The 27,614-nt window shown below is 35.0% G+C and overlaps 1 protein-coding gene across 1 annotated transcript in view; it reads left to right on the forward strand.

The window, feature by feature from the left end:
- Positions 1-3,101: 3,101 nt before the first annotated feature.
- LOC144448343 (inositol-tetrakisphosphate 1-kinase-like) overlaps positions 3,102-27,614 on the forward strand; it is a 35,334-nt gene continuing 10,821 nt past the window's right edge. The window contains exons 1-7 of the mRNA XM_078138552.1: positions 3,102-3,267; positions 4,064-4,088; positions 17,505-17,630; positions 21,010-21,127; positions 23,937-24,041; positions 24,934-24,977; positions 27,547-27,614. The exon at positions 27,547-27,614 is cut by the window's right edge and continues 92 nt beyond it. Coding sequence (XP_077994678.1) covers positions 3,191-3,267; positions 4,064-4,088; positions 17,505-17,630; positions 21,010-21,127; positions 23,937-24,041; positions 24,934-24,977; positions 27,547-27,614 — 563 coding nt within the window. The 5' untranslated portion in view covers positions 3,102-3,190. The remainder of the gene's footprint in view (positions 3,268-4,063; positions 4,089-17,504; positions 17,631-21,009; positions 21,128-23,936; positions 24,042-24,933; positions 24,978-27,546) is intronic.

The following is a 27,614-nucleotide window of genomic DNA, read 5'->3' on the forward strand; positions in this document are numbered from 1 at the left end:
CAATGTCTTTCTCACAAACTGTACAAAAAAAAGAAAGAATCCTCTTGTATTGCTATGTGTGAAACATATCATTTCCATTCAAACAATTGTTAGCCTTTTGTGTTTTCCCAGTCTTCAATCGTAAACACACAAAGAGTGGAATCATGATTAGTGAACTTTTGATCGGATTACTCTTGGTACAGGCTAGTAGTAAACAGAACACTTGTAAATACGGTACCAGAAGAACTAGCATCCATGCCCAGAATGGCATCGAGACTACATGTCCCCATATAGACTCCATAAATGTCACTTTGTCTGGGCTCTTCTGTATTATTTCTTCATAATTCTGGGAATGTTCCAGAGCCAAGACATTGTATTGGTCACTTAGTTCAAAGATGTAATAGACAAGTCCTATACTGGCGAGTAGAAATCCTAATAGAAATAACCATGCCATGCGCTGTCGGAAATTCATTCTTTGACCCTGCAGTAGAACCTGACACAGTGTCCACATTTCAAATCTGAAAAAAAAGAGAAAAAGAGTGTAAAACAGTCATTCATTTTAAGATATCTATAAGTTGTGCATTATCACAAACCAGTGCATATATTTCTGCTGAAGCAACGAAATATGAGTATGTTTCCAAACAGTGCTGTTCAGAGGCCTGTGGTTTACGATGTTGTAAGTTGTGCAAACTTACATTGAAAGTATCTCAATTTACCCAATTCAATTTTGATTAACAAGGTATATTACTAAGTATAGAACTATTCCAGTCTTATACAATGATGATTCACCAGTGTGACTGCCCTCTAAGTCAATCTGGCATGTCACTGATGCAAAGCAACTTCTAGTGACCCATCAAAATTGGGTGAGCCCCTCTTCCTAACTATGGGGTGACCCTCTAAAAAATAACCTGGTTTCTCTCCTTTTGACCGACAGCAATTGCTAAAATGTCATTCCTTAGAGGGCAGACTGTGATTCCCAGAATGCATTACTTTTTCTATGCCACTGAAAAACACCCTTTCTGTAGGTGACATTTTCTGCTGGTCAGCTTGTCATCAATAAAATACTTGGGTGTTTTCTTTGGTTGTAAACTTTATCATATTTTTTTTTCAATTTCCCCCATTTTAATTCTTTGTGTCTCAGGACCAAACTGACCCCAAAATGTTATGATTCAACAAAAATAATTTTGTTCACAATGGTCTCGATAGTATAGTCTCAGATGATGATTTTTTGTGCACTGAGACTATTCTCAGGTAGACCTTTGTTTTGCCATCTGAGACTGCCAAACTGAGACTGGTCTCAGATGACAATTTATTTGCCTTCTGAGACTGGTCTTAGATGGCTATTTTTTGCAAACTGAGACTCTCAGTTCATGGTCTCAGTTTAATGTTTTAGGTACCCTTACATGTACATACCACAAGGTCGACAATACCGGTAAACTGCATGTTCCACTAAAAACATTGATACAAATTGTCTGATAAAACTAAAGATTTTAAAATGTGTTTACAAAATATTTTGATATTATTACAGTAAATCTACAATTGACATTCATAATTTAATCATTCAGTGATTGTCGATAAGAAATTGTTATGATTATGGAAGACATGTTTTGGTGTTTGATCAACAGACTCCAGTGGTTGAACAGTTCAAATAAACCATTGTGTGTACTGACCACATATAACACAATATCAAACAGACACGTGTCCCTAGTTTACTAGACTACATCATTTTCCTATGGGTTACATGTATGTTGAAATTTTAATACAAAGGAAAGGAACTTTCACAAGTTCAATTGAAAATCTAACTGCTTCAATACCGAATTCTACTGGAAAGTGTTGAATTTACTATGACAATGCCATTAAAAAAATTAAAAAGTTATATCCCTCTTCAGGTCAAGCTCATGTAAACAAGTTACCATAGGGTTACAAGACGTAACACTGACGAGTGCAGTCATAACACGATTCTCCCCTAGCCCCTTTTAAGTTTTATAAACGATAAAAATTAAAATCAGAAAAAAATGTATAGCAAAAAAATACAATGGTAAATTACACACACGGGTAATATCGTTTTCTCATAAGCTGTAGTTCCTATAAGTATGGGTGATCTATTGGTGAACCAAAATAATTCGAGGCGATGCACCCACTGGGTATGTCAAGGGGGGGGGGGGGGGATAGGAGTGAAATGAAACTCACCAATACCATTTAGTTATTTCAAAAAGACGAGTTTTCGGACAGGAAACTTAGCCAACAGTGTTTGCCGACAGCTTACTCCGAACAACGTGCCCAGTTCAGATTTTCGATGAATAAATCCCCGTTCAAATACTTCGTGTGGACTTCTAATATTCACGAATGACGACACGTGATGAATTCAGGTGAGTGTGACAGTGACTCAATGGATCCAAGTAAAGACTCAACTAAACTCCAGTCAAATCAGAATCCGCGAATTGAGGTAAAAGTCTGGCAAACCACAAGAAAATTTACAAAGAGGTCTTACATTTGTACAGCTACTGTATTTAAATTTGTGCAACAGCTGCGCCTCTATTCTTTCACTGTAAATCGTCTAACCCACCGGACCAAATAAAAGGAAGCCCCGACACGGAGGCAGCCATATTGCAATTTGGCCTCATGGTACCATGGATATTATTATTCGTATTAGTATTTCTCAGCACATTATTTAGCGAAACACTACATTTTCAGTTATATCACAGGGTATCAAAATATTTCAGTATTACATTGAATGCATAATTAGAAATTTAAATCTAAAAACACGGAAATCTTACTGTGAACTTTAACCTTTGACGTCAGGAGCACCTTTGATCCCTCGATATGGGTGGGTCAGACGAACTGATTTAGTTTAAAGGAAGCTGAGGGGCATTATTTGGTCTAAACTCATCATTTTAAACCATTGAAAGACTTAAGATTTAAAGAATTAATTTTAATTATCATATCATTTATATTAGACTATATTTTCACATGAGATAAAGAAGAGTTGGGAAGTAGAACTGACCCTCATAATCCACTTCCCCTCTATCACTTAATGGTTCGGTTCAACTTGAGAGGAGTGACTGGGAAAGTGTAGGGTGACTGGCTAGCGTGATGGTTATTATGGTGTGTAGCCAAGTGAACATCATGGTGATTAGACCTCAGTTCTTCGTCAGCAACTAATCTGTGCACTTCCTAGTCTAATTGTCCCACGAGAAGAATCACGGCAAAGATGAAGAAAGTCGGATATTGGTTGAGTGAAAAGAAAAGAAAGAAACTGAACTTCGATGATTTCAAGGAGCAATGCAGGTATGTAAATTGCAATAGGTCGCTATGGTGTGTAACTTTGGGCGGGGATGGTTGTTATTTCCAGACAGAACATGTACATGTCTTAGTTCAATCGAACTTGGCAGTATACCTGTATAGAAGGCGAACATATGGCACATGACGAAATCACAGCGACAGGTACAACTGGATTAATCTGCCGTCGTGGAATGAATGAAAATCTGTTGATCTCGCTCCGCCTATGACTGTATGAGTAGCAATAGCATTGAAAAAATGTCAATGACCTCGGAGTTCATAACACATATTAAACTTGCCATTTTCATTTTTTCAGTGATAAACAACCCTTTTAAGTAAAACTTTTAGTTCTTGAAATGTGAAATAAAATCAGTTTAACAAAGAGAAGTTCACACGATACATGTATTTTATTTGATAGTTTAATAATAATATGTACATGTACAGTACAAAAACTACCAAAGACTTTAATAGTTTCATTTATTATAAAGAACTATCTTGCTCAGTAACATGTACACATGTACGTATGTACATACATGGAATTATACTTCCATGGTACATACTAGTATTAGATTTAGACTATCTGATAATTAACCCCACCCCTTTGCAAGTTTTGGCTAACCCATGTTTGTAATAAGAAATTAATGAATAGGATGAATAGGATATTTACATGCATTGAAACCAAATGTGTTGATTCAGCAAAAGTCTTTACATCATATGTAAATAATCACATCCCAATAATTCAACATTTGGACAAAAGCATTTTTTTAAAAAATGTTTCTGTTTTTTTTTTACTTTTGATTTTCAGATTAACAAATTTAGACCTAGTCCAGGTAGGTGCAATCTTTGTATATATATACTAACTCATCACAGATAATTTATTGCTGTGACAGTGTCCCTGAATCCTCAGTATGTACAATTGTATGTGTATGTCATTGTGTGTGTCTGTGTGTGTGTATGTGTGTGTGTATGTGTGTAAAATAAATGATAATGTAATAATAATATACCCATATTATATATAACATATATATATAAACATTTGTATATTTTATATTGTCTGATGATCGCACAATGTGTGAAACTCCGAGTTACAACCAAGAAAGAGTTCCAGTACTACCAAAACTATACTATATATATTTTTCTATTGAATTCCATTGGTCTATCTGACTTCCACCTTATGGAATAATGTACATCTAGTTTAGTACAATCATTAGTACTCAGTAGTCTGTGTGACCTGTAGCATGGTTAATTTTGAACCGAGACTATACATGTAGTATTAATGTATTTATCATTCAAAATAACTGTGGGTTTGTTGTAAGGTAAGGCCTTGTCTTCCAAAACGCAAGAAGTGCTCATCAGGACTCGTGACCAAAATAGGGTGAATTCAGTACTTTTAACCGAATGATGCTCAGACTGGGGAGTAATTATTGCATCATGAAAAATATTGAATAACTCAGTAATGATAAAGAACTGATGTGGTTTTGAAGTAGTGTCCTATTTATTAATGTTTACCCACACCCAACATATTCAAGGTATTTGTTGATAATATTTCGATGATATGATCTATTACTAGATATTAAACATCCTGATACAGTTTGCATTTCTCAGAGATAGATGTACATGCCAGGCTGCTGTTCTCACAGATAATAATAGATAGTGAATGATGCAAGTTTTTTTTACATAGCTCTGCTGTGTGCTCAAAACACTTTACAGTTATTATTACCCCTGGCACAGATCTATAGTGACACACACACCAGCCCGCTAAACTTCCTCAGCACCGTTGGGATCATAAAGATACTATCCATTGCAGCCTCTATAAGCACATAAGATTGAAGTATTCACATTGCAACATCTATCCTACCAGGTCCCCGATTATACAGCTGGGTTGACTGAAGCACAGTCATGGTTCAAATCTTGCCCACAGACTTTAAACCATTCAGAAACAAACAGCAGTGGTGGGCTCAAACCTGCAACCTGCAGATTCCAAGCCAACCACTCCAACCATTTGACCACCATGACTCCATATGCGTGTACATTGTATATGTATTGACACACTGCGGTTCTCATAGATACACACCACACTGCAAGTCTGTAACATTTTAAAATCTTTAAGCTTACTGCAGTGCTTACTCACCATGATTGTGCTTTCAAAATATCAAGTTTCACTTCACTTTTGTTTCCGTTGGGATACACACATTGTACTCAGTCTGTCCGAGTTACCCCATGTGACCAACTCAACCAATATTTCTTTTGTGACAACATGACACTGTGTCAGTTTGCCATTTCACCTTTACATGTATATAAGCTCTCTGTAAGGACCTTAGCTATGTCAATGCACCAGGGACCATAGCTAAAGATGAGATAAGTGTAGTATTTGCAATTCAGAGCTAATTTCCTCTGTATTGATCCAAAAACGATTTATCCTAAAATCTTTGTTTATTTTGTCATCGATTTCTGGAGGTCTAATTAATCCGAGAAGTGATTTATTAAAACTTGTTTATTAATAACTTGACCTTTAATAGTGTACATTGTGTACCTGGGTTGTCAGAATTTTAATTAGAAAATCCAGTCCTGGATACATACATGTAGACAAGTTAGTATCATATGATACTATCATGCTATGACCTACTTTTAACCCACAACTCTTCATAAACATTGTAACATATAAATCTCAGAACTCCAACATGTCCACAAGGGTACAAGTTACATACAGTGTTAGGGCTAGAATGTCACCATTTACAACAGATCTTCTCTGATTAAAAACACTTGACATCTCTTGACATGTTTTAGCTCTATTTCTGTCATCAGTTGCACGGTGTCTGACTAACCCTATGGTTGCATTTGTCTTGAGTTGAGCTGCATGGGTCTCTGAGTCTGATCCAATGGGACTTTGTGGCTGGCGCCCAGTGGTACTCATCCATCATATCACAAGGTTTTGCTAGCAACATGATAAGAATCTAAAGCATTGATCTCCCTTCTGTCTGAAGCCCCATGAGCACTTGATTAAAAGATAAATAAAAAATATTCAATATTTATTTTTATCACAGCGATTTAAATTAAATATTGTCACTGTCTTGGCCAACATATGATTCAAACTAAATGACTGTATTCTAGATGTCTTCATCCAGATCTGAAATTTGGTGGGAATGTTTTTAGGGTTGTGAAAATACTTTAGTTATTTAAGACAAGATGATAAAAATCCTTGACGTGTACATTTGGTACAAAAATTGTTATTTTCAAACAAATTCTTCAACTCAGCAAATATTTGACACATAGGTTCGATAGTAGACTGATAGATTGGTAGTTGTTTGCATTCTTCTGAAGAGACAGCAATGTGTAGCCTTAACAAGAACAAATATTTTAATCTTTAAAATTGGTGGTAGTAATGTTGCTAGGGATGTCCAGGTGACCAGATCAGTTTTAGCATGTGTCATTTTAGATGAAGAAAATGTTATTTTTGGCACAAAAGACTGCAAATTAAGGTCATTGTTTAGACATAAATGAGGTAAAGTCTATTATATTCAGTTGTACTACAATGCCATTGTTTAAAAATGAATCTGCTTGAACAAAAAATCAAATTTTGCATAAAGGCAATTGAGGACAATTGAACTGACTTCAAAAATGAAATTTGATATCATAGTGGGGACATGAGTAATGGTATATATTAAATGAATGAATCATACCAAGTATTAACATTACGTTCGGCTTTGATATTTGATAATTTGATGAATAGTTTCTTGTCAGTCTGCTTGCTTGTACATCCAAGTTACAAGCATTTATGAAAACTGATATAATTTATTGTAATTTGAGAATCGCAATATGAAAAGTTGCATAGACGACATCACGTCTGATTTTCATTTAACTTCAAGCTTGCAAAACTGTTTTGTATCATTGCTGGAGGTTTCTGATCCAAATTGCACTTTGTCAATATCAGGACCCTTACATACAAAATATACCTCATGCGGTTGATGATTGGTCGAGGCAATATTAAGCAACAATGTTTTCACATCTTTACTTAAACTAAGTTTTTGCCATTATCTCTTGTTTGATACTACCAGTTAAATTGTTTCTGATAACTACGTGTATGTTGCCATGTCTGTATGTCTTAAAAGGCAAAGTATACTCTCTCAATATCCCATTCCACAACCCTTGCAGTACTGTAAGGGGCGGGATAATTGTTTTCATTTGATGTCTTCTAAAAGAATCTTGCTTTGAGGTATGTGTTTATAGAAGCTTAGATCTGGCCACCATTCGTACATGAATCACTGATGTACATGGTGTTTCATCTCCTCCATGACTACACACAAAGTAAATGTAGGTATAGTGAGGTGGGTGTCTGTTTGTGTTTGCTAAACTTTTTCCTCTTGTCACTATGCGTATAGACTAATAGCTTACATCACCAATAGCTTACATCACCACGTGTAGGGACAAGTTCATACTGGCAGAAATTTGGTTAGTTTCGATGTTCAACAATTTGTGTTGTTCCCACTTTGGGTTATATTCGCATTCATGTCAATTAAACACCAAACAAATTAACACATGAATAGCCTGGGCATTGATTTGTAACCCATTCAATGTGAAGCCTGAAACTGACCATACAGTCCAAATACATACATGTATAAAAAAAATCTGCATAACAATGCATAATGAATTCCAATGCAGTATGTTAGTAAATCTTGTGTTTGCAAAGCCCGCATGGTTGGAAAATAACATTGATATTAATTAAATATATAATATGAATGTGTGCCATTTTTTGGATTGTCAGTGGATCTCTTGGTGGCTGTACATGTTGAGTACTGTCGTAGGAAGAGGCAAACAATGTCCTTGTAATTATAGCTTAACAATGAAGTGGATGCAGGTAGATACAGGGTTTGGTACCATATTCATTTGTGTCATAACCTCACTTAAAATGAGGAGTCTATCATATAATGTAACATGCTGGTGTGTGAACACAGCTGAGGTCAGGGATCGATACTGTCAACAGATGTACTCAACCCAATACACTCACTGCAATTATATGGAACTTAACACAAACTCAAAAGACAGTACCTGTATCTGTATGAAACTCAACCCCCCCCCCCCCCCCCCCCCCCCCCAATGCTAAGTCTGAACTATTGTTGACCTCGTATTGTGATAGACCATGGCATATTACCTACACAAAAATGTACATGGAAATTTGGATAGCCATCAATCATGTATTATAATTTATATGCATAGCAGTTATTGAAATTTTATTGTTCTTTTGACAAAAAAAATTATGACTATATTATTTTACTATAAACGAATATTATTATACAGTATAAATCAAAGGGCAGATACCTTAAAATAATCTCAATCCAGAACTCAATTTTGATGAGCTGAAAATTTAAAATATTTTGAAATTGAAGGATTGCTACCTTGAAAATATAACCTTGGCGTAAATTGATTCTGGATGCAAAGCAGAGCATTTTAATTTGTGAAAATGTGCATGTATACATGATATAAGTATTCCTAAAGTACACATCAGAAATACCCTGTTTTGACTGAATGTTTGATATATCAATATTGAAGGCTGGATACTATTTTTAAAATACTCAAAATTACCCTGGTGTGATAAACTGAAGGTGAAATTGAAGGGTAGATATTTTGATAATGTAAATTGATTCTGACAACTCAAGTTTCTATGGCCTCGGTTTATCAGTAGGAGTGGAATGGGATTGGCAGTGGTGATACTTGTAATGTGTAAGCCTAGCCTTTTTTCCACCCCCTCACTGTACAGGATATAATGATAATGCTGTCTGTCTGTCTGTCTGTCTGTCTGTCTTTCTGTCATGGTCTGTCTGGTTGTCTTGCTATCACTGTCTGGCTATGTCTGTCTGTCTGTCTGTCTGTCTGTCTGTCTGTCTGTCTGACAAATAGGGATACAAATCTAGGTCTTTCATTTCTTATCTTGTACTACTGTATGTGATACAAAACTCAAAGTAAAATTTCCATTCGTGTATTACTGTTACATCATATAACTGACAGAATCATCTCATAACATAAATCCTTCATCTCAAGAAAATCAGAGAAATTCAAAATATATAACAAAACTGCAGGCAAGGAAAAACTTCTAAAAACATTTGATAAAGACATTTTATGACTTGTGACTGTGATACAAATACAGTATTAAAGTTTTGATTTTTCTCTCAGATTGGATCCATACATTTCGATAAAATCTTTTTAGTTGATTGCTTTGGTGTATATGATATGTACAATATTGATTAGTTAACAGTAAACTACTCTCCCAAAACATATGTACTAGAGTTTATCAATCAATCCTGGAAATATCAGTTTACATTGTACAGTATTGTGTTTTAAAAAGTGTGAGAGTGATCGGTTTACTGTAACATAGAAAACCTCGATTCTCTGTAAAAAAATAAATATTTCATTACTATTTCCACGTCAGCAGAAATCTGTTGGATTTTCCAATATTTGTTTTGAATGGATAAATATGAACAAGGCACGGTGTAGCAGCTGATCCCCTTCTTCACCTAAGAAGATTAAATTTCCTGAAATGAAAATACTGCCCACTCACACACACATGATGATGTGGTAATATCGCCATACTCATTATACATACATGTATATCTCATTATTTCAAATACCATGTTGAGTTGAAGTAATAACCCATTATACCATGTATGTAAATCTGGTCTCAGATTCAGATAGCCTCATATTCATATTGAGTCTCTCAAAGTCTCATATTTGAAAAATTACAATGACACCCACGAAAGGTGTGGTAGTCAAGAAGTAATACTGTTGAGACTACAGGTAATGTTCCCCCTTCACACCCACCTGTTGGGAAAGGGCACAGCTTGCATTCGAAAAATTACCTGAAAATAGGGAAAAAATAGCTTGCCATGGAGACATTTGTGAAATGTCAAAGTTCAGCTGATGTATATGTATGTTTGTTGGTAGGTGTTAGTCCAATGATGTACTAGTATCAGTAATGTGGCCATTTAGAAAGAGTTTTCAGACTGTTAATCTTAGTTAAAAGTCTGTAGAAGTAATGTTTTTATGGCGGGTGTGAAGTGGGACAATTTCCTGTAGTCTCTATGGTATTATTTCTTGTTTGGTGGCTTTCATTCTGTGTCATCATGATTTTCTATATATAAGACTATGAGGCTGAATCTGAGTCTCACATTTTCCCTATTGTGAATCTCATTCTGAATCTGAATCTGAATCCAGATTTACACACTTTGTCGTCATCCCAGCTGTAGTGACACATGACAAGGTCACACAGCTAGTTTATCATTTCATATAGTGGTGTGACAGGTTTTGTTTTATTATATCTCAACATATTTACATTTAGGATGTCAATATGTTGCACTGTTTTAATGTCATTCACATATTTGATTGAAATTTGGCTTCCTGCAGAGTCTCTGTTTTCTGTGATGATGATTTACTGCAGTTCACTTTCAACACCTGAAAATGAAACCATATTTCTTTCCTATCAGTGTCTAGTATGATAACCAATGTACCCAGTACCCAGTGTGTCTTCTAACATTACTTTTTGGTCTGGGTCAAAATGATGAAAACTGATTTCTTGTGAGTCACCACTAGTAAAAGGGATATGGAAACACCATATTTTGGTGGACCGCAAGAAATTGGTGTGTGTCTGTGGTGTGTTGTAGTGGCTTTAAGAGAAAGTACGCTGTTACAGTCAGGCACTCAGTGTAAATGGTTACAACCCATAACACCAACGTAAAGCATTTTCTGTATGTACCACAATCGTTTGTAGCATCCATACCAAGTGTAAAAGTATATACTATAACTGTATTTCATTTACTAATTGACCACATTACGAAGACCACATGCTAGGCGTGTAAATAAACCAATTAAAACAGTATACTTTACACTTTTATATGAATGCTACAAATGAGTGTACCACAGAGAAAGTGCTTTTTAAAATTACTTCAGTGTTAGGCAGTGTAAAACAACAAAATTGAGCAGTCAAGATACCTATCTCTATGGATGTTACAACCCACAAAAAAACACCAGTGTATTGGCTTGAATGAAGGGAGCTAAGGAAAGACAAAATTAGGTAAAAACAACAATATCAGCCTGAACTGATACAAAAACAAACAGGGGGTGCCACTAATGTAGGGTCAGGTGACGTTTTTTATCAGTTTGTTTATATCTGTTGAAGTTGTAATGGAAAACGTGTAGCATTCTATCATGTGATCCGGGCTCATGTGATGTTTGTGCTTTGATAAGTTACCAACACTATTGTATCTCTTTGTCTGAAACTTGTCTCATTCCTGTTTTCAAACTTTTAATACCACTGGTAAGTAAATACATCGGTATTTTTTCTCAGGTTGTAGTATGTACAGGTATAAAGTTATCAGTAAATAGTACTTGTATATATAGTTTACATGAAAGTGCAATAAAACATTTATGAAGGTGAAAGTTCAACTCAAGTTTGTTACAAATTTAGCACAAAACAAAAGTTTCAACATAAAATAATTTCATAGCTTTCATTTCGGATTGTTGAGATTGATATGTAGTTTTAATACTGCAGCTGTCTCCTTTGCAAAGTTTGGCAAGAAACTGAAACTAACATACATGTATGTGACAGTTGACTCTCAAATCACATGCATATGAGACTTCTACTGTGTCTATTCAGGTCCTAAAAAATGATAAAAGTTGATCTTGAGTATTGGCAAATGTCCCATGATGGTTATGTCATGAAATGCCTTTAGGGTGTACATTAACACTGGCATGTTTTCATTTAAGATTACAAGTAACTGAGAAATACATTTACGTGACAGTTACAAGACAATAAAAGTACATTTAGTTGCTTAAGTTAATGTAATAATGTACTCAGATCATAGCTGTAGGTCAGAGAAGTTACAGAAAACGCAAATAGAATTATGGAGGTTTTCAAAAACACCTGCTGCGAATAGATGTATTGCTTTCAAGTGGTCTGGTCACTGCAGGCAACAGAAGTGAAACTGTCTTTAAAGTACATGTAATCTTTTATGTCGCTGGTCTATAGATACTAAGATATGCATTAGTGTTTCATTAAAAGCAAATCTGTTAAGTTCAACATACAAAATGTCTTGATCACCAGGAAGTACGCAGCTTCATGCTGTTAGCAACATCAATCAAAACTCAGTTTCACTCTTTGATTTAACCGTACACTATTTAATTCCTCAGTGAAGTAATATGTATTTGTCCCATGGTGATAAATTTATAAAGTTATCTAAGTAAATGTTATGATGTTTATGTTACAGTTTACAAGACAATCAGTTATTCATATTCACTGAACCTTGTAGTACAATACAATATTGTACTACTACTCCTGTGGAAGTAATGAAAAGGTCAGAGGAAATGCATGTCAAAAGTTCACCTTGTTATTACCATGTACATGAATAAAACTTCTATTGTTGTCCATAAATAGGTTGGAACCCATCAATTCTACTAAAAATCCCACAGAGAACTCGCTATTGTCTGTGATGGATAAAAAGACAGATAAAGTTGCTATCAAACAAAGTTGGGCGGACACTTTTTATTCATATATTTCTCTTGACCAGCCTTGACCCTACATTTATGGAAGGTGACTGAAAACTTGTTTAAAATGATGCCCTCTATGGCAGGATCACAAAGATATCACAAATGTCCCTGACTGTAAAGTGACAACACCACAAACTTGTATCTTCGTATAAAGATTTAATTTATTGCTAATCTAGTTCCTATACAGTATCGTTACGATTTACACCTCCACTCACACCACATTGGCATCCAGACTCGTAAAGTGACAACACAGTTACACTACAAACTGATATTTTTTGTAAAAAAGTTAATTTATTGCTGAAATTTATGACTTTTAAGTAATCAAATGGTTCATACATGTACATAGTTTTTTTCTCCTTCTAATTGTTATTTCTAAAAGCACCCAGACTGTTGAAAGTACAAGTATGAATTGAAAGCATCACTGTGTACACACACATTCATTTTCTTGTTATTTCTTCTTTTTTTGAACCCGCTGACCTGTATCGTAAGATTCAACAACTCAAAGTCAGCCTAGTCATTAGTACGGGTCCAGACAAGTTTCGCTACATGAGTAGACATTTTATAAATATTTATGAATTATACATTATTTCAAAACATTTATGGAATTATCTAGATACTCCGGCAAATTCCTATATAATCCTGTGATGGTATGTATGAAATGTTTTGAACAAAAAGCCCATTTTCAGATTTAAATGAGAATTGAGTAGATGGTACGTGTGTGGTATTATTGGAAGAGTTTTCTTCACCTTTATTATAGGACATACAACAGTCTGAAAGATCCAGTCATCCTGACAACTGGATCTTTCATGCTCTACATGTAGAACAGAGCAAAGGTTAACACCACAATAATTTTAAGAGTCTCATTTTATGTGTGGGTGTACATGTATGTATCATATGGGAGGAGGGTGTTCGTTTATGTGCATGTGCACATGTGTGTGTAACATGTACATGTTTAACATTTGTGTGGGTATGCGTTTGTATGTATGTGTAAGTGTTAAAAAAGGTGGGGTTTGTACGAATATGCGTGTATTGACGTGTGTGTGCCAATGTGTTTGTTGGTGTATATATGTGTGATGTAGATGATCAAGGTCAAGGTGTATTTTTTTATCTAGTTTAATTAAAAGTGGCCATATGGATGAGAATTAAGGTATTTAATTAATTGATAAAACAACTTTACTATGTTTTTCTACTTTTCTACTTGAAAAAAAAGAGTAAAATAACACATACCAATTATGTATTCATAACTCAATACATTGCCAAAAAGATGATAAAAGTATAAAAAATTTTAGACATTTTTTTTACTGTTTTGCAATTTATTGAGTTACAAACAAGGACTTAGCATATGTTATTTCACATTGTTTTTTTAAGTAGCAAAACATAGTAAAGTTGTTTTATCAATTAAAAATCCAAAATAAATACTGAATGCTCATCCATATGGCGACTTTAAAAGGAAGTGAACTCTTTCAATTTCTTTAAGCTTTGTACATACATGTATCTATAATATGATATCAGCATTTATAAAAACTGAGACCTGTGATGTGTCAACTTAAGACATATTGCATAAGGAAGTAGACAGTGCTATGATGAATGATCATCTTCACCAATCTTCCTTATTAGGATGTGTCATTCTAAAAGACAGGCCTGGTAAACACTTGAGTTGAATCTGTGATGAGCAGAGCTACATGTACTTTTATATAGGCAACTGCCATCCTGTGTAATGATCAGTTACAACTTCCGTTGGTTGCTTCACATACTGTGTTTTTTAAACTCACTTTTCTAAGTCTTAGCCAAAGATGATTATCATTGTGATGTCACATCATCAACACACTTCTACAGTATTCACATTTTGATAAAGGAAAATGTGGATATATGTACTCTAAATACATGTATATTACTTAGTGTAAATTCACATTCAATGTAGTGGAAATAGAAAGGAACATTTATAGTTCTTGGCAGTGTGCCCTTTAATGATAACCAAATTTTGTTGTTGTGAGTCAAAATGAGAAAAACTGTCATTTCTTGTGAGTCACCACATAGCAAGAGATAGGAGAACACCAAATTTTGGTGTTTAATAGATTCATGTGACATGCTATATTAATGTATGTTCAGGACAGTTTCACACTGGTCTAGAGGCTGCCGGCTGTCCATGTGGTTTGAATCTGAAGATCATATTATCCCACACCACAGGTACACATGTAAAGATATCTTCAGATTCAAACCCAACAGATCAGATTCAAACCCAACAAATAGTCTCTAGACTACCACAGTAGTTTCACACACATGTCAGCCCATAGACTTGGATACTTTGTATCTGGCTTAAAAATGTTGTTTACTGAAATGCTAAAATGTTGAGTCATATACACAAATGTAGCCAAGTCTGTGGGCTAATACATAGCATAAACAAATGCCCGATTTTGTGGATATATTCCCCAGGCTCACAATGTAATATTCTGGTTCCTAGTTAAAAAAACCTTTGGCATTAATATTCTGTACAAAAATAGCAAACCTGGTCAAAACACTAATTCAGTATAATCTACATTTGTATATAGGGGAGGAGGGAGAAGTTATGTAATGTTCCCCAGATTGCTTTATACATTTTAATTAGCAAGTTATTTTTATTGTTATAAAAATATCACCCAAGTCATAGGTTCCGATTTTATGCATCTAGGCAAATACAGTGTACACTGAAGCGTCCCTCTATCAGCTAAATACACATACACAGTGTAAGATATAAGTACTTACATAATGTACAAATCAACATAATATAATAAGGTTAACATTTGTGTTATCTGCACTGTCCTATAAAAGACTACATCAATTTCATCAAAAAGTATTGAAAAGGCATTTGTGGTATTATCACAATTGGCTGTGAAAAAAAAAATAACCAATCAGGAATACAGCTGTTATCAAATTTAGTAATTTACCTTGTGTATTATGTAATTAGGAATGTCTTTTTATGTATGAACACTGTTATCAGAAAAGCACTGAAAGCAGTCATTGTAAATTATTTTGAAATTATTTCAAGAATGCCACAGCTTGTACTTAGTAGTAGTACATTATAGTGTACACATATATATATACATGTAGGCATGACTCAACACACACGGAATGCTATTAATCATTGTTTCAATGTGTTCCCTGGAAAGTTGATATTCAATGCATAATGGAATACTGTACCATGGATTGGAAAGTGACAGCTTGTAATTTCTGTAGACATGATCTGCAGAAATAGATATATTGTCACTTGACTGTCTTCCTGTGAAATTTTTATTTTGAGCAGACTACTAGAATGAAGTAGAGTGGGATAGGAATATGTATTTTTTTTTTGTGAACAGAAATTTTAGCAGATATACAATTTTTCACATTTTTGGCAATTTTTTTTGGATAAACACTTATTGACTACAGCAGACTTATAGCCACATCACATTTGTGAATAAATGTAATGATTTGAAATAATTTTGCTTTTATTTCATACCTGTGGTTATTCAGAATTTCCCAATGAAAGTGATTCCATTTTCACATGCTGATTTATTTAGTGCAAACACTAGCTGTTTCAGCTAAATACTTGCAAGCTAAAGTCTAGAGCATAGATAAATATTTTCTCAGTACATCATGTATACTCACTTGTATACAGTGTAGAGTTGCCTGACCATGTACATGTATGTAGGATCATCTTGTCTCATTTCCGTAGTGAAAGATTACATACTTGATATGATCGATACGTTCTATATATATACATGTACATGTACCCATCTTAAGACAAGTCTATGTTACCATAGACCTTAAGAGTGAAATGCCTCTCTCTAGGTTTCATTTCCTGTGAGCTACCTTTAAAGGTACACTAGCTGTAACCGTAGTAATTTTTTGATCAGACAAGCAGAATTAGTAATTGTCAAATACCAATAATTAGACATTGTACATGTTAGTTAGAGGTTGATTTTATCCACAATTTGTATAGTAACAGGCAGAAAATGTCAAAACATCTGGGGCACTGATTTTAGGGTACTGACCTAATATCAGTTTCATTAGGTTATTGTATCATATGTGTAGAGGCTGAGCTACACAAACACATTTACCCACTGGTGATCTGTGTTTTTGCTAAGGTTCGGGAACCCTAGAGTAACGGAAAGGGAGAAAAATGAGTGTTTCTCCATAGAGTCTATGGCAATTTTGGGAACCAGATAAAATGACGTGGGAATCCTGGTAGATTTTATCTACTTACTGCCCTTAGCAAAAACACTGGGTCACCGGCAGGTGATTTAATACTGTACAATATTACGATATAGTTATTGCATTGAACGAAATATTTTCAAAACATGTTGGAAGTTGCAGCTTTAACATAATCTAAGCTTTGAAGTTTACTTTGTTAACCAACAGAACAAACCCTGAAGTCTTACCAGTAGGTACATTGTAAATGTTGTTTCTGTATTTAGGAACTTGATCAGATTTAGTAAATACATTTATCGATTGTTTGTAATTCTGTTCTTGTTTCTTTCTCAGGGGCAGATACTGAGAGAGAGAGAGAGAAAATTACGTTTTACAATTATGAACAAGAAAATTGCTTTTCTGTACACTAAGTACTGCTGTAGGATAATTGGGGTATCATGTTAAAACCCATTACACAATTAAGGATAGTCAAATTATTAACAAGGTAATATGTAAAAAGGTTAATGGTATTGTATCTCTTCTTCTTCTTTTTTTTGTACGTGCAGATAGACTTATCCAAATCGCTAGAGGAACAAGGCCCGTTTGATGTGATTATTCATAAACTCACAGACGTCATCGCCAAAGCTGATGAGGGAGATATCAAATGTCAGAACATGATGAAGAACCTACAGGTAATAAACCATAAGACTGACTATACAGTAGTAGCATAGATATTTGTAGAGGAAATGTTATAGTGTATGAGACAGTCTCAGTAACTTCCTCGTTTATCTTGTTCATACTACTAAGAATTTACTTCCCATAAATGCATGGAAAGCTCTGCAGTAGTGTTTTTGTGAAAGGAAAGAGTCCAGTCAGGCTTATTTCTGACCAGTACATTTGTATTGATTACTGTTATCATCTTATAGGAAAAGTCCAGTCTGGTTTATATTTCTACCTTCAGTATACATGTATTGATATACATTGTATGCTATCAACTTACATGGGTTTTTTTTAGGGTGATAACATAGCACCTCAGTAACTTAATACTCAACTTTGTAATCTTGAAAGCAAGCAAGCCATGCTGCACTTGACATGTGTTTTGGCCACCTTTGGCATTTCCTGCAAAGGTTTATGGGAAAACCCTAGTGATGATGTCACGTTTACCACATTGGGTGTGTCGTCAGAACTACAATACTAGTATCAAAGTTGATAGCAGTATACGCAATCAATACAAGTTCACAGAAGGCCGAAAGGGAGGCGGGGATAGGGGTGGGAGGGGGTGGGGGTAGGTGTGGGGGAGGGTGGTGGGGGATCCCACATGAGTTTACCTACATGTACATGTACAAGTACAAAAAAACCAGATCTGTCATATTGTTCTGTGTACATGTATCATTGTACATGTTTTTCTACTTGCATATCAAAGCTGAATTGATTGTGACCTGGTTTCTGTAGCTAAACTAGGGTGTGGAATTTAAAAAAACACCAAATTATGCAGTGTTGTACATGTATGTATGAATTGAAACTGAACTCCAATTATTAGATTAATTTCACTATTAATCATTAGGCTGCAATCATTTAGTATTGGTTCATAATTGGAAAGAATTGAAAGCAAAACACGGTAACTATAGTTACTTTGACTGAATCACACGCTGAGTTCTAGTTTTGTAATTTTGATGACTCAACACCTTATATTCCTCTCATTCAGAGTCTAACATTTAATGACTGTATTACAAAGCACTGATACTATGTGTGTGTCTCATCAGCTGTATTTGAATCGATCATATTAACCCTGCATTAGCTGTTACTGGAATATTGTATTTTTGATCAACAATATATTCACTGAATATTATTTAAAATAATACCAGTAATTAGACGTTGTTACATCGTCAGCTACAGATTTCTTTTATCTGTAAGTAATATAGTAATAAGTTGACATCTTGATTCATTTGGCTGTTCTGATTTTTGGGTGTGGACCTAAAAATGTAGTCACGTATACATGTACTGCACAATGCCATATCATGTACTGCTACACAAATATGTGTTTGTTTACTCCCAGGTGATTCAAGGGTGTGTGGTGTGTACGATGTTACAATTTAGTTATTATATCGAACAAAAATGATCCTGTTGCACCTAGTGCCGTTTTAAAGTATTATTGATTTACAATGTATTTTAACATGTACAAAAGTATGTGTGTGTGTGCAGTATACATCGTATTCCACTGAATAGAATTAGAGCTGTGTGGGGAGACGTGACCATTAAACATGTAATCTTCGCTGAAGGCTACTCAAAGATTAAAATGATCAAAAGTGGTATTAGAAGAACAGATATTTTGAACATAATCATAACCGGTATCATTGATAACATTTGGCCGTGAAAGGTGATTGATTGAGTCATGGTCGGTTATTTACTTGAAAAATACACAACCTCTTGAAATGTTTTACAATATATAAACGTGCGTGTGTGTGTCTAGTTTCACCATTCATACACAAATCAATGCTTTCAACTCTGCATAGCCAAATATCAAGATGTGTTCTGATATACATGTATATTTCTGTGTGTCCCCCATTCTGATTAAAATCCGATATAGTGTACACTTCGTGATTTCTTTTTGGCTGTTATGTTTACTGTCATTTGTTTTTTTGTGAGCGCCCACTACATACAACTGACACATCACTATAGGCATGAATTCATTCAAAGAATGAGAACACATAATGCACCAAAATATACTGGTACAGTACTTCAGAGCGCTGTGTTCGAAAAGAGCACAAGCACAGAGTACAGACAACGATGTTATCATCATTGTTTGGTGGTCCTCTTTCTTTCAATTTCGAATGTTGCATGTATATATTGTAAGAAGGATTCTGATTGGCTGCCCATAAGTATGAGATTTGGTACGGGATTACCTATGCATAATGGTGTTGTGTCAGATGGATGTAACGAGTACTCACGAAAGAACAAACAACTGTAAACGTAACAGCCAAAAAGAAATCACAAAGTTTACAACACATCGGATTTTAATCAGATTGGTGTGTTGGGGACGTACTTTTCATCATGTGGCCACCTTAGGTTTGTACTCAGATCGTTGTATAAACTTCTCCAATATTTTCCTGTATTCAGCCATAAAAAAAATAAAATACTCGCATATAAATGAGAGTTTTATTACTGTTCTTGTCCTTGATTCATCACGGCAAGGTCCATAAAAAAGTCATATTTTCCTGGGCTTAACACCCAGAAATATTATGTAAAGTGGAATAATATGTATATAAATTGTATGCTGATATTATTTATTTTTTAATGTTGCTTTTCCAGAAAAAAAAAGGTGAAAATTACTAGTAATATGTTTTGTCTCTCTCCTCATAGGATTATATACATATACGTTACAATCCTGGCATTGTCGGTATTGACTTTCCCTTCTCTCTCCATAGGACTATATACGTTACAATCCTGGCGTTGTTGTTATTGACTTTCCCTTCTCTCTCTCCATAGGACTATATACATTACAATCCTGGCATTGTCGGTATTGACTTTCCCTTTTCTCTCTCTCCCCATAGGACTATATACGTTACAATCCTGGCGTTGTCGGTATTGACTTTCCATTCTCTCTCTCTCTCTCTCTCCATAGGACTATATATGTTACAATCCTGGCGTTGTCGGTATTGACTTTCCCTTTTCTCTCTCTCTCCTCATAGGACTATATACGTTACAATCCTGGCGTTGTCGGTATTGACTTTCCCTTCTCTCTCTCTCCATAGGACTATATACGTTACAATCCTGGCGTTGTCGGTATTGACTTTCCCTTCTCTCTCTCCCCATAGGACTATATACGTTACAATCCTGGCGTTGTCGGTATTGACTTTCCCTTCTCTCTCTCTCCATAGGACTATATACGTTACAATCCTGGCATTGTTGGTATTGACTTTCCCTTCTCTCTCTCTCCATAGGACTATATACGTTACAATCCTGGCGTTGTCGGTATTGACTTTCCCTTCTCTCTCTCTCTCCATAGGACTATATACGTTACAATCCTGGCGTTGTTGGTATTGACTTTCCCTTCTCTCTCTCTCTCCATAGGACTATATACATTACAATCCTGGCGTTGTTGTTATTGATCCTCTACAGTCAGTACGTAAACTACTCAAGAGACATATCTCATATAAACTCATTCAAGATTGCAGTGTGGCTTTTCAAGGTGAGATTCACTATATATTCATTATAGTACACGCAAAAACAAGTTGTATTTACTTGAGCAGAAAATGTGTGATTTATACCCCAGTTGTTCTACATCACAGCGACCTGTGTCTACGTCAACTGGTTCTGCAGTGTTTGAAATATGAGTCAAGACATTTAAAATTACTATTATTTTTTCCCAATTTTCTGTAACTTATGCTTGCATCGGTATGATATATTATTCCCTTCATTCAGTTAGAAAATACTTGTGACCTCAGGGTTTTGTCAATTGTTGTCTTTTACCTGAAGCGACAAGTCCCCTTATTTGTAGGACATGAGTTATTGTCCTTGGTCAATCAAGGGAAAACTATCGGAGAATAACCTTTCATTGTCATAGAATTCTATATAAGGCCTAATAAAAAAAAATTGTGTGGTTCCGATTATGCTCAATTTTAGAATAGGTGGGGTCGGTAGATTTTCAAGTTTTTATTATATTTAGTTTTTCTGTGTGAGTGTGTAGTTCAGGTTTTCCATTGGTTTCCAAATGGTCTCTGTGTTGTTTATTTCATCTCATCAGATGTACAGCCATTACAGATTGGAAGAACAGTTTTATTTTGTCTTTTTAAGTTGATGTCAGTTTCTAGCTGCATCCATTATTTCTCGTGAGACTTCACAATTTTTGCAATTGTATTAATTTTTTCTTGAATACTTAAAAAAAAAAGTTTAGTATCGACAGTGAAAAGCTAGGTGGGGTCAGGTAACCGGAATCAAACAATTATTTTTTTTAAGCCTTACAGTAAGTTAATGTTGAAACAGAATGCAGAGTGTAGATGTTAATAGTGGTGCATGTGCAATGTAGGTTTGATACATGCAGTAGTGATATACATGTACTGCATGTTGTCAAGCCGCAACTCAAGGACTTTACACTGCAACTCAAGAACTTTACACTGCAACTCAAGAACTTTATCAGTAAAGCCAGCAGACAAGCAAACATATCAATTACAAAATATGTCGGTTTCATTAACAACAGCAGTTGTCAATTAAAATTGTGAGAAAACATGCGATAATTTGCTTCATGATAAAATGCAGTTGATATCTGATAAGTATAGATTTTTGCCAAATAGCCAACAGAAATTTTGATTTGTTATAAAGAGAAATTTTATGATTCACAGCTAATTATTTCAAAACATTAATATGATATTGTTGATATGGTACTGGTACATCATAGTGTCACAATGTGTATATATTGATCATGAGAAGGGAGCGTTCACCCAATGGTTGTTTATATACATGTAACATGTACATTTATATTCTAAGTCAGTCATTTACTTAGTTGAGGTTGTTGTTTTACTTGATGGTAACAACACTTTTACTGCTGAATGTATATTTTATGAATTACAATTTCTGCGATACTGGTGGTTGATGAAGGATTATTCCCTTGACCCCCACCCCCCACCCCCCCCCCCCCCCCCCCCCCCACCAAAAAAAAATGTCTCAAGTCGGAGTCAAGCCAGGCGTACATGTACTCTGGTATGAGATCTAGATAACATAAATCACAGTGACACTCTTTATATTAAGTGAAAGGAACTTTAAAACAGGTGTTTTGGGTGGGATCTCTACATTGTAAAAGTTAAGTTATTGTGATTGAGATGACTAAGGTATAGAGAAGCGAGAAACAGAGCGGGTCACTAAGTGGTGTGACCTCTTTCAACAGTAAATGATTTACTGATTTCAAAGTAGGAGTTAACAGGTTGGCAAGATGATATCAAGTGAACAATAAAGAACAGTATGTGAAGTAGCCACTCATGTGTTCATATAGATGCAAGATAACTCTACCCATTTCTCTATTTGCTGTTCTATGTCAACAGCACGTATTTATTTCTCTAAATTGTTCTCCGTACTGACAGTCTATGTACATCGTCAAATGTTTCAGTCTCGCAACTGTATGATACGCAGTAGAAATGTAATAATTCTTTGACGAAAACATTATGGTAGTAGCGCTTTTAAGGATTCGAGATTGGCAAAATTGGTGAAATCAAACTACATGCATGGTAAACTAAATGTTGAACTAAATGTTGAAATAGAGACGACTACCATGTTGTCAAAATTCATGAATATATTCATGACAGTTTATTTTTAGGCACCAAGTGTTAAACTACCTGCAGTAATGTAATGGAGTTCAAAGTGTAATTTAAGTACATGTGACACAGTGTAGTACTTTATTCAGAATTGTCTACCATAAATTATATGTTTTGATTGTTGTACTGTGTTGTAAGACCAGGGCTCAAAATGAACAATAGTCCTGTGTCCGTAGTCTGTAAGGTATGGCCTAATGGGGCATCCTTTCACATCAGTCAACCCCTCTCACTGGTGAGGGCGGACCAACACAATGTATCTTACAGTCTACTGTGTCCACAGATTACCAATTCTTGTCATGGGGCTACCATAATTTGCAGCTGGTAGCCCACTCAGTCTTATCAATGATTAATCTTAAGGGTGGAAGACTTACAAACTTGAAAATATTCAATAACACACATATTTCCAATAGAGAAACTCTGTTTTCAGTGCAGGAATATGGGACTACTGGTCACCAGCCTTGGACAACCACTTTCTGAAATTGGTAACCCACTGGGAGTACCACAGAAAAAAAAAAGTTAATTTCAAGCCCTGTGAGATACATAATGTACTCGTTTCAAGGGAAAGGATACCCTGTGAATTCACTATGTTACAATATAAACATCAGAGATAAATTTCATAAGGTATCCCTTCCCTTTTATGAATGTTCTCGTAAAATCCTGTAATGAATGTAAATCTCTCCTTGTCCCAACCAGGTTTGGACCCGGAAGTTGGTACACCGAATTTTGTAAAAATTGAAACAACAGATAGAAATGAAATAGTTAGGTTAATGAATTTAGCTGAAGTAGAATTTCCAATAGGTAAGTCACCAGCTAATATAATTTTTGTATTGACATGATATGATTTTATTTGGGTAAAAATTTATACAAGTACATATTAAAATACAAGGATAAAAAATCACGGAGGATAACACATAAAAGTATTTTTAAAAACACTTATTTCCAATGTGGTCCTCATAGGGGTATTCAAAACGCCATGGCAACAATGTTACAACAACAACAAACAAACAAACAAACAAAATTAAAATAATTTATTACTGTAGTTGGCATTCACACTAGCCAGAGCATATTTTTCTGCTGGCACATTTTATTACGATTGTAGTTAAAGTCTCTTCAGATTTTCATTGTGTATTGAAAACATACCATTGTGAACATTGAAAGGAAGAACATGTACCAAAACTGTCTGGAACCAATTTTCTTTATATGTATAGATAATATATTAGTTATTTCAATGGTACATCTCAGCAGTTCAGTGTTTAGTCTTTCAATATAGTCTGTGACCTTCAGAAAGCTCCTTGAGAAGCACCTGCATGCAAAAAGTAGAAATATTCATGTGAAATCACAGGGAGCAGTGGGCTTGTGATCTAGAATTTGATTTGACTCTTTCTCTGTTATCCCCAATTCTAGATCACATGCTCACTGCTCCCTTTGGTGAAATACTTAATCACATATACTCTTTGTTGTAGCCCTGTACAGATAAATTCCTAATGATTTGAAAAAATATATTCTGATATCAATATTTTCCTAATACATGTACAACAAACCCAATGAAAATCTTACACGGACACCAACCTTTACTTCTTAGAGAACGTAACTTCTGATCCTGTTAGCAACATGTAACTTTTATGAACTGTTGTATGTAATGTATCCATGTAATTTTGTGATCTTTTTTTTCATTGTTTTTTGTTGACAGTGTGTAAAGCGTTACAGGGACATGGTTCCTCTTTATCACACATGGTGAGTAAATTCATGTAGACTGATTGATTGACATAGTGTGAATATTCTTGGCCTGTTGTAAGAAACGTGCTATATGCAGATATTTCAAATACCTGTCAATCAGTATTGTCAGATGTCACTCAGATTCCTACAACAGGGATATACCAGTATGGTGGCCCAGGGCTGCCATATATTATATGCGAACTGTTTAGATAAAAACATTAATAAAATGAAGAAAATAATAATAATAATAATAATAATTTATTTCTTATAAAAGAGCGCACTACACTGCGTCTCAGTGCGCTTTCCATAACAATACACAGACTGGAATTTTAAAATACAGATGTAACTTGAAACTATACAAAATATGTGTAATACGCTAGTAAAATAGATAAATGTTTGAATAAGAAAATAATGCTAATAAAAACAATGCATACTTAAAAAAGGGCGAAATTTAAGGTTGATGTAAAAAGAAAATCTGCAAAATTCAATAAAAATGTTGTTTAAAAAGGTAAGTTTTGAGAGCAGATTTAAAATTGTCGATGGTCTTTGAATTTCTAATACCTAGTGGAAGTGAATTCCAGAGAGTGGGTGCACAGACTGAAAACGCTCTCTGACCGTAAGTTTTGTTAAAAATACCAGTGGGTCTGACTAGGAGCAGCTTTTCCGCTGAACGAAGATTTCTTGTGGGTACATATGAACTAATTATTTCTGATAAGTACAGTGGTGCCATGTGATTAATTATCTTAAACGTTATCAGCAGAGTTTTAAATTTAATTCTAGCATCAACCGGTAGCCAATGCAAGTCAATCAGTACTGGAGTGATGTGGTCCGATTTACGTTTACAGCATACAAGACGAGCGGCGGCATTCTGAAGAGATTGTAGGCGACTTAACTGACACTTAGGTATTCCATTCAATAGACTGTTACAGTAGTCGAGTCGTGATGTCACGAATGCGTGTATCAGTCTCTCTGTGCAGGTTTTATCAAGCAGCTTGCGAATCTTGCCAATCCTATATAGGGAAAAGAACCCACTTTTGCAAATTTGACTAACATAATCAGACATAGAGCCGTCATTTCGTAAATTGACACCAAGATTTCTTACGGAAGGGGATGGAACTATGTCTGATCCACCGATTTTCAGGCTTGTCAGTTGTTCAACGTCAGTTTTTAACTTTGACGAAAACTGTATAACTTCTGTCTTGTCATCATTTAGGACTAACATATTCATTTTCATCCAGGAACGGATATCATCAACACACAGTTCTACATTCGATAAAATGTCAGCTGGCCTATCACAGATGACGTAAATTCCCGAGTCATCTGCATACATGGTGTAGTTTAGGTTATATTTCGTAATGATGTCTTCTAGTGGAGCGGTGTATAATGTGAATAAGACGGGTCCGAGAACAGATCCCTGGGGGACACCATATTTCAAGAATGAACCAATTTATTAATACCAAAAAAATGATCAAGTCTGAACCAGCGTGGAAAAATATTTCCACTTATTAACAAACTTGATCTAACAACCCATAGTTGGTTACATGGTAAACGCAATGTCACAGTCATACACGTATTTAACATTGATGGTGTTCGGAGTCCCCTTCCCCCTCTTTCTACCATCGCATACGTCTATCCAAAGTTCGCACACTCTAGGCATACTGAGGGTAGTCCCTGCTCACAAAATCAAGAATCTCCATTCGCTGGAGCCCTAGTCTCACATATTTCATCAAATCTCCTTTGAGAAACTCATCCTCCTTCCATAAGCTTGACCGACACAGCGTCATGTACAGTAAAATGCCTAACGGTGATGCATGATGAGCGACGTAAGGTCAGTCTCATACTCATATTCAGGCTTATAATCACAGACTCTCGCCCTTGGGGGCGCTATATGTATACAGCACTTTCAGTAGTGCCGTTGAGATCGCAAGGAATGCTGGTCTATGGCAGCTGTGGGCCATCGCGGACCAGAACTGCCACTAATTTTTCTAAATTTTTTTTTTTTTTTTTTTTTTTTTTAATTTTGATTTTAATTTTATTTCTATTTTACTTTTGTTTTCATTTCACTTTTATTTCACTTTTACTTTTATTTCTATTTTATTTTTGTTTTAATTTTACTTTATTTTACTTTTATTTTTACTTTTCTTTCTATTTTACTTTTGCTTTCACTTTACTTTTACTTTCCTTTTAATTTTGATTTTGTTTTCATTTCACTTTCATTTTTATTTCATTCTACTTTTATTTTAATTCTATCTTTATATTTTTTTTAAAATATTTTAATCTTTTTTCTTAATTTTATTAATTTTCTATCAAAACAATTCGCATATAATGTATGGCAGCCCTGGGCCACCATATACCAGTAATACTTTAGAAGGTGTTTGGTGGAGACCAAAATTTAATATCTGTGATCCGATGACTGCTTTCTTTTCCATTTTTGCTGTTGTTTAGCAACTTCAGCAAGAAGGTACTCAGTAATCAAAAGAGAGCTGTTACAACCATAATTGTTACCTTGTACAGAGAAAACACTGTTGTTGAGCTGTTCTAATTTAATATTGTATAAATTTTATTCTTTTTGTTGTCCAACCTGTAGATGGCCATTATATTCAATGAAGAAGGCTTGAAGGATGTCAAACCACCGTGTGTTGCTCAAACTTTTGT

This window comes from Glandiceps talaboti, chromosome 2 (genome assembly GCF_964340395.1).
Source record: "Glandiceps talaboti chromosome 2, keGlaTala1.1, whole genome shotgun sequence".
Taxonomy (NCBI): Eukaryota; Metazoa; Hemichordata; class Enteropneusta; family Spengelidae; genus Glandiceps; species Glandiceps talaboti.